This window comes from Hipposideros armiger, unplaced genomic scaffold (genome assembly GCF_001890085.2).
Source record: "Hipposideros armiger isolate ML-2016 unplaced genomic scaffold, ASM189008v1 scaffold_97, whole genome shotgun sequence".
Taxonomy (NCBI): Eukaryota; Metazoa; Chordata; class Mammalia; order Chiroptera; family Hipposideridae; genus Hipposideros; species Hipposideros armiger.
The window spans coordinates 1,221,152-1,230,245 of NW_017731447.1; the positions used below are offsets into that span (position 1 = coordinate 1,221,152).

At 34.1% G+C, this 9,094-nt stretch overlaps 1 protein-coding gene across 1 annotated transcript in view; it reads right to left on the minus strand.

Moving 5' to 3' along the window:
- Window positions 1–9,094, minus strand: part of MKLN1 (muskelin 1) — a 167,487-nt gene that overhangs the window by 71,267 nt on the left and 87,126 nt on the right. The window contains exon 6 of the mRNA XM_019646086.1: window positions 7,784–7,850. Within this exon, the coding sequence (XP_019501631.1) occupies window positions 7,784–7,850 (67 nt within the window). The remainder of the gene's footprint in view (window positions 1–7,783; window positions 7,851–9,094) is intronic.

A 9,094-nucleotide genomic window follows, 5' to 3' on the forward strand; every position in this document is an offset into this window, starting at 1 on the left:
TCTCTTGTATCAGCTTCCTCCTAGGTAAAACAGGGAACACCCAACATTTCACAAATTTCACAGGATTACTAAGAAAAAGACTGAAATGTCAGTTCTTATATATAGAAAATAGGATGCAAAACTGAAGCTTTTCATTACTACTGTATTTAAGAGCCCAATATTTCGGGGTTCTTTGCAAATTCTTTCTTTTTTGTACTAGAAGGTTGAGATTTTACAGCTCAGTATAATTAAAGTTTTGTCCTTTTCTTCCTTCTTCCCCCAAATCACAGTATTGCCACTTGCAAGGGCAGATTAAGAAGACACTGAAACAAATTTATTATATGTTTGTATTTTATATATTTAATCCATTAGTTTTCAAATACACAATTAGAGGCTGTTTGCTACAATATCTGTTTCTTTGAAGAAAATTACCTCACATATGACTGGTAAAATAAGAGAATGACGCTCGTACAACACAGAAATTATGGAAGCTCATAAGCAATTTTCTCTAGTATATTAATGTCGACCACTATCAGAGGAAAGCTTTCTCACAATGAAAGAGGAGGCCTTAGCAATGAATACATGAAGACCGTAAGAAGAAAGCTGAACATCCACAGAACTGCTTTCCTTTAATGCAATATTTGCATTCAAGAATTGCTCTACTTTCCACTATCTCAGCCATCTGGCAGGGCAGTGAGTGCAGATGAAGTGACAAAAATGCCCCCCCATTTAAAAAAAATGGATTAATGAAGAAGACTACATCCTGGACAGACTTTAAGTTTTGACTAAAACACTGTTTTAGAAGCGAATGCCCTCTAGAGTCTACAGGTCAAAGAAGGAGCACGAGCTCCAGGGTTTAAGGCTCCAAACTCACTGTGATGCTCAATATATGAAGATGCCTGTAAAGATTTAACTATACTAGTATTGTTTATTTTTATTAGGATCACCGCACTAGTTTTATTATTATTATCTGGTTATAAAGTTCCATAGATCTAGAATNAGCCCTTGAATTGGCATGAGAATTTTTGAGGAGAGGAAGAAATTAGAAGGGGAAGGATACTTTATATGCTCTTGAGCCTTACCTTCTTTAGCCAGTCCCTTGAACTCTCATGACCCGGCAGATTATCAAGCGGCTTAATCGGCCTCCCTTTTTAAATAGAGCTATCTTCTTACATAAAGCTATGATTATAAAACTCTAGAGACTGATCTTTTCACTGAACTCAACATATACTTTCCCTACTAAAAGGTTTATTTTCTGCTTATGACAATATACTTTATATTCTAAGTTAAGGCTCGATTTCAGAATTCCTTTGTGCTAACTGTATGAAAGAAAAAGATTCATGTCATACGTAGCTACAGAAATCTAGCCAAATGAATATATTTGTAATTAACAACCAAATCCTATGTTTACCTATTTCCTTCAGAGGTTCCTTTAAGGAATATAAGGAAACCCTATTATGTGGCACTCTGTGTAAAAAGCAAAGCACTTTCACAGGATTGGTGCAGAATAGTCAAAGGTTCAGATTTCCATAGAAGGGCTCTTCCAAGTGACAGCAACACCTCCTCAAGCTTCTTTTTTCGATACCAAATACTGGGGTTTTGCCAGAGTCTTGCTACCTATTCTGACTGACAGAGAGAAAAGGGCTGATACCGTAGGTTCTCAAAATTCAATGCGAGTTACATAACAAAGAACTGCCTGTACAATGGACATTTAAATTTTCATCTGAACAGACGTCCACACTGAAGCAAAATAGACATGCCTTTTCTCTCTTTCTATTCGCCCTATTTTACCTAGACTTAAAGAATCTGAGAAGTGCCAGGTACAGGTATTATCATCAGTAAAACTGACACACATATCCAGTAGGACAAAATACTACATTCCTTCTCTACCATGGTATGAATAATAACATTCCCTTAGGATCGAAGAAAGCTTTGAAAATTAAACAGTAAAATTCATGCCATCATGTACCTTTTAAAAAATGATCACTCTATCTTTAGAGCTGAAGCAAAATGAAAATAAAAAACAAAAAACTATGGACTGATAAAAGGAAAAAAAAATTTAGGTACTATTAAATTTTTAATATTTAAGAAAACAAGATACATGAAACACTGGGAAGCAATAATTGCTTTGAAATACAACCCACTTTAAGGAAGATTAAATGAAGTGAAGGTGTTTTCTTAACTTTTTTAGTTAAGAGTCCCTATGATGATCTGAATTCATGGATTCTCTTCCCAGAAAAATGTACGTACAAAACTGTGCAAACCACTCCAACAGACTAAGGGTCCTTGCGCTGGCAACCTTCAAAATGCATACTTAAAATAAACACTGGGCTTCTCTAAACTGTATTTCACTACTTAGGCACCAACTGCATAAAGATGGAATTTCCAGGTTTTCAAACTCTACTTGGGGAAAACATTTTTTACTAGCAAACAAGCCTACCTACTGCTTATCAACAAAATTCTTAAATAGTGTTTAATATTTCTTTCTAAAAAAACGATAGTTTCCCTTCCTTTCTAGGACATCAATTAGGGCAATATATATAAAAGATGAAACAAATACACCAAAATAACATTGGGTGTGTTATTATTTTCCTCAACAATGCTTTTCAAGTTGTTTTAAATTGTTTTTCAAAAATTTTTAAATTATTTAAAAATATTGCTACTGTGAGATTCTGTCAAAAACACAAACAAAAAGGTCTCCAAACTGATATAAAATTCTCTCAGCAGAGTTAATTAGTATATATTGTATATTAATGTTACATATAAAAATACATATATAAATATATACTTTATATATTGTACAAAATGCATTATTTCTCTTAACTCTCACAACTTAATTTATTATTCCCATTTTCATCATCATTATAAGATCAAACAAGATCATTCAAGATCAAACAAAAAGATAGTGGTATAGTCAGAAGGATTCACAACACAAACCCAGGTATGTCTAAGACACACACACACACCAATCTCTTTGAAGATGATTAAGAGCAACCTGATTAAGAGGGCTCTGGTACCCTCATGATGAAATCCATACTTACAGTATATGAAAGCACTTAGATAAATCCTGCTATTAATAGTTTTGTAATAGAAATAGAAGGATTTCTAGAAGGATTCCAAGAGTATCCCAGACTCTGCTCTTGTACCCAAATTAAATTCAGAAAGCACCAAATGTCACCCTAAAGAATCCAAAGCTCTATGTAACATTTCATTTTTCCACCTAGATCCCAAGTTAATGATAACTACAGCTTTCAGAAAGCATAGTCTATATACTAGAATAAAACAAACAGAATCATCAGAAAATTTAAAGTTATTAGAATATAACCAACATCATAAATTCACCTCAGGAAAGTACTAGCATATTATAGTAAGTGGCATCATGGAACTATCCACTTATCAAGGTTTACAGCAATATCAGAGTGCAGTTTCCAAGTAAATATTTTTCTTTCTATGTGAAGGAAAATGGATTTCAAAATTTTGATTCAATGCAACAAATATTTAGTGCACATTTACTCCATACCAGGTTCTGTGGCCATGAAAATAAATAAGGCAAGATCTTTGTCCTTCGCCCCTCAATAAGACCACTGGGGCTTGGGGGTACGGGGAGCTGAACAGACAGGAAGGGGATACATGACACCTATACTAGCACCTCTAATACAATATGGAAATCACTGTAGCAAAAACAATAGTATGAACAAGTGCTATGTAAACAGAGAGGGAAATAATTATTCCGCCTGGACCTGTCTCCTGAACCCAATTCATATATCTGACTGCTTCCTTGACATATATCTACCCGGATGTCCAACCTGTCTAAAATGGAGTTGCTGAACAAGCCACCATATCTGATTTTATTTTACCCATCTAAGGGAACAGCTACACTGTTTTTCCAATCGCTCAGGTCGAAAGCTTGAGTTATCCTTCATCCTTTCTCTCACACTTCACATTCAAGCCTTCAGCAAATCCCGTCACTCTATATGACATCTTTAAAATACATCTGAAATTCGACCAATTCTCAACATTACTATTACCCCTCTAGCATAAGCCAAGGCTATTATCACTTCCCTGGTAAGTCACTCTGCTTCTTCCCTTCACCCAGTCTGTCTTATTAAAATGGGTCAGTTCATAGCATTTCTCAACATCCAACAATGNAAGAATTTAGAAGTAACTGTTCTCCATGACTTGTGTACTCGCCAGATACTGTGTAATATACATAAATCTCCCCAATCTCTTTATTTCTGGGTAATTATGAAGCTCAATTGTAACCACACCCTTCCGCTTTCAAGTTTTTTCAGATGGCGTTAACTGGAAACTTTCATCTATACACTCATCTAGTTTCTCTTTTTCTTTGCCTTTAGGACTTCTCAAAATTCTTATAAGAAGAAAGTTCTAATATTCTTCTCCCCTTTTAAAATCAGTACTCATAAATTAGCATTTATATTTAACTGTCAAAGTAAGAGGAACTAGATTCGCAAGTATTAAGTCATGACGTATTTTTCTATATTTTTCAATGCAAAAATGCGTCATGACTTTCCCGACAACCCAATGGAGTATTTTAGTGAGAGTGTTTCTCTGATACAATTTACTCCCCGTGAGCTTTTCTGACAATTCTTGCCCCATCCGGCCTACTCTGGCCAATACTGTTCTCCCATTACAAGAGCTGGAAATCATTTTTTCAGATAAAATGTCATGGGGCTCCTATTAGTAGTAAAGATGACAGTAAACATATATATGAATTCTACATAATGGCTAACGACGAGAAGAGAGAAAAAGTATAAGATGGGAATATGGAGAAATGAGTAGAAAACTAAGGGAAAGAAACTGCAGACATGAAAAATACAAAGCAAAAAGAAAAAATTAGAGAAGTTATAAATTTCACATTTTTTAATAGTAACCAATTGCCACATTACCTAAGTCTCGCATACCAACTAGTTACACAACTTTTGATAAATCAAGTAAGTTCCTTATCTGCAAAACTTGTGTTTAAGAGTTGGATAGGGCCTGAAGTTCCTTCCAAATTCAGGCATACGAGAACTTTGTCATTGTTAGAACCAATATATTTACTGGAACTACATGTGTCTGGATGATGCCAGCTTATGTTCATCTTAGAAAACTCTCTCTCGCTTCTTTCCCCTTAAGCCTCTGTGACTACTCTGAAAGAGAAATCACAATCTCATTTGACAAAATTCTTCTAAGAACTCCTAAAGCAGCAATCACAGAAACAGTTCTAATCCTACGAAGGACCCCATCGCTGATCTTAAGTTATTCTGAACATTGCAGGTAAAATTAAAGTCTAATTGCTTTTTCAACCAATCCTTCTAGCCACTGTTAACTAACCTGAAAAGCTTACAAACACTCTACCCATCAAGATCTTTATGCTATTTTTCTTCTATCAAACACAAATGTCCTAATACTGTCAGTAATTTCCCTCAAAAAGCAATCTCTCAAGCATTATATAATTTTTGTAAAATAATTTTGTAAATACATAGGCACAGGTGGAGAAAATACAACAGTGACATACATCGAAAAGTTACAACTGAAGCTGTTAGGGAAATGCAAATCCAAACCACAATGAGATATATCACCTCACACATGTTAAAATGGCTATCATCAACATCAACAAGACAAGTAATAACAAGTGTTGGAGAGGCTGTGGAGAAAAAGGAACCCTTATACACTGATGGATGGAATATAAATTGGTACAGCCACTATGGAAAACAGTATGGCAGTTCCTCAAAAAACTAAGAATAGAATTACCATACCCAGAAATACCTCTTCTGGGTATCTACACAAAAAATCTGAAAACATTTATCCGTAAAGATATATATGCTCTGATGTTCACTGCAGCTTTATTCATGGCGGCCAAGACATGGAAGCAACTGAAGTGTCCTTTGACAGATGACTGGGTAAAGAAGATGTGGTACATATACACAATGGAATAGTACGCAGCCATAAGAAAAGGTGAAATTCTACCAATTGCGACAACATGGATGGATCTTGAGAATGTGCTAAATAAAATAAGTCTGCCAGAAAAAGCTGAGAACCATATGATTTCACTCATATATGGGATATAAACTGAAAGCAATAAATGAACAAGACAAAGAAAGAAAAACTCATAGATACAGACAACAGTTCAGTGGTTACCAGAGGGTAAAGGAGGTCAAATATATGGTGATGGAAGGAGAACTGACTCTGGGTGGTGAGCACACAATGTGATATACAGATGATGATGTATTATAAAATTGTACACTTGAAACCTATGTAATTTTACTAACCAATGTCACCCAATACATTTAATAAAAAAAGGAAATATTTAAATTGTAAAACAGTGATTTTTCTTGGATTAGGGTGATATTTGATTTGTGGGTTTCTTCTGTGTACTTTTCTGTTTTCTCAATGTTTTACATTGAGCACTATAACTACCAGAACTAAAGTCACAAAACAACTAGATATATGGAACTGTTTTCTAAACGTTGGGAGAACTTTGCAACATATTGCTTTATCAATATGAGCCATTTTCACATCCGTTGTTATCCCTGAAATGTCTATTCTTCACAGCTCACTAGGCACATCCACGTTCCTACAAGCAGTGCTTTGTCCACTGACATTAGTTTGTTTTTAACAAGGACAAAGAGAGCCAAATGCACCCAAAGGATTTACAACCAGGCTTGCAGAGGATATCACTTCTAAAATTTAAAATATTAAGTATTCTGAATGGAAAATATTAGAAATTATGATGACCTTACTCTGGGAAAATTAATCTTCTGAATAATGGTAGTCAATAGCATAGCATCAGAGATACTCAGTAGAATCATAAATGCTTAGAATAGAAAAAAAAGTCAGGGGGTGGGCAACTTTTCTGGCCACATGGCTGACAGTTCCTTTGTCATCTTAATGTTACTAAGTTCCTTACATTTAAACAAACTGCTCATAAAAGTCCTACTTCCAATAAAGTTTATTCCTAGTAATGGCAGCCTGACAAGTCACACCATTTCACACAGAGTAGTGAAGCACACATTTTAAAAAATTGTTTTGGGAACTTTTTAAATTGGTTCACTCTGTCTCTAGCAAATTCCTTTTGTCTTCACTAGTCTAAAAGTCACACAATTCTCTTTGATATCTTATTCTTCTGTGGAGACCATTAGAAAATCTGAGGAAAATTATTTAGATATAGCATCATCAAATCTGGAAGTAACTGTTTAAAAAGATCTTACTAAGAATAAAGAATTGACTTTTACTGAGTACCCACTCTGTGCAAGACAGCACAAAGGTTTACTCATTTACTACTTCAAATAAACCTATGCAATGGTCATTACTACTTACTACAAAGATTAGACAATCAAGATTCAGAGAAGTTAAATAACACGCCCAAGAAATCCAAAGAAAAGGTATAAAGCCCAATTCCAAAGCCCAAAGCCTTTTCAACTCTTCATAGGCTGCATGTGAAAACAGACCTACACATATAACAGACTAACACACATATAATAGACCAGTTTTTAAATTACAATCTAAGATAAAACACTATAACAACACATGGCAAAATTTACCTAATAACACATGAAAAAAAAAGCAAGACTTTGGGAAATAAAACTCACCATACTAGAACAATTCTACTACAACATTAAATATAATATAGTAAAAGAGGAATAGAACTGAAGTTGTTGAAATATATTATTTATAATTTAAAGAAAAAAAATGTAATCCCTCTCTTAAATAAAGACACTGGCTACTGTGGCTAAGTTTACTTTTTATGTTTAGTTTCTTTTCTGGAACACTGGTTTGCCACTACTCTCGATTACTTACTTACTAGAAGCATTCCTGCTTGTTGGAAGTGGTTCCATATAAGCAATGGCCAGTTGGTGAAGATAGTTGCTCTACCAAAAAACAAAAACAAAAACAAAAACAAAACACCTCTTCTTTTGGAGAAATCATGGTTTCACATAAGACACAAAAGCTAGAAACTTACAAATTCCAGCCCTCTCTCATCTTCCTACACTACAACTATGCAGCTCTACTATTACCTTCTTACATTTTCATTTTATAATATTAAATCATCTAACCACTCCAAACAAAAAAATATTATACAGACTTAAAAAAAACTGGTGCACCTTGCAGCGAAACATGACAAATTAAAAATGACCCTCATTTAATCTATTCTAAATACATGTCATTGCCTTCTGCCTGGGTCATCAATAAACAGTCCAGATCAGATCTGGAGCAGGTTAGATTTAGTAGCTATTTTCAAGAAAACAACATGCTTAAGAATCATCTTCTTTTATACCTTCAAAAAGAAAAGTGGTAATACAAATGTTTCTTAAGGTTTCGGTAAACAATAAATTCTGTTTCAAACGCATAAGAGACACACTAAAGAAACTTTATTTAATTAAACAAATTTAATTTTTAGAATCCAACAGTCATAAGCTTGAAATTCTTTGAGGCAATCAATAAAATTTTAGAAACATTAAAGCAGGGTAAAGATTTTTTTCAAACTACGTTGCTTTCAGTACCTTGTCTTAAAGTAAAAGAACTCCCTTTCAGGATCTAAAAACAAATGAAAAGTTGACACCTCAGTGTCCCAAATAATTTTACCATGTTCCCTATATTTCTAATTCTTGAAAGGTCTTGCTAATAACTTCTGTTTTGATATACTTATTTGTAGAGATTCTACATGATTCAGGGAAAAAAATGTAGGCTCTCTATGGAAACAATGACATTCTCATCTACAAAAATATGACAACACCCATTACATTGTTTTGAAAGTCTCAAAAACAAAATAAAAAACGAGGCACTTAAACATGCTTGTGAACTACGTATCTACATTTTAAAAATTACTTCTGTGTTGTAAACAGGAAGTCAGGCAGTTGCTAATATTTCTATTTTTGACAAAAATCTAAGCAAGAAAACCATAAGGTTCTGATAAAAGTCAAACTATAAAAAAGAAATGAAAATATCACTTAGGAGAAAGCACACTGAGCCCTAGTTGCTAACAATTTTCAAACTATTTAAAGTCTTCAGGTCCAATACTGCCTCGTTTTTATCCTATGATTATGATTATTATAAGTAAACATTTCATACAGTCCTAGCTAGGCACAAGCTGTTCTTGTCTGCAATAGTGAAT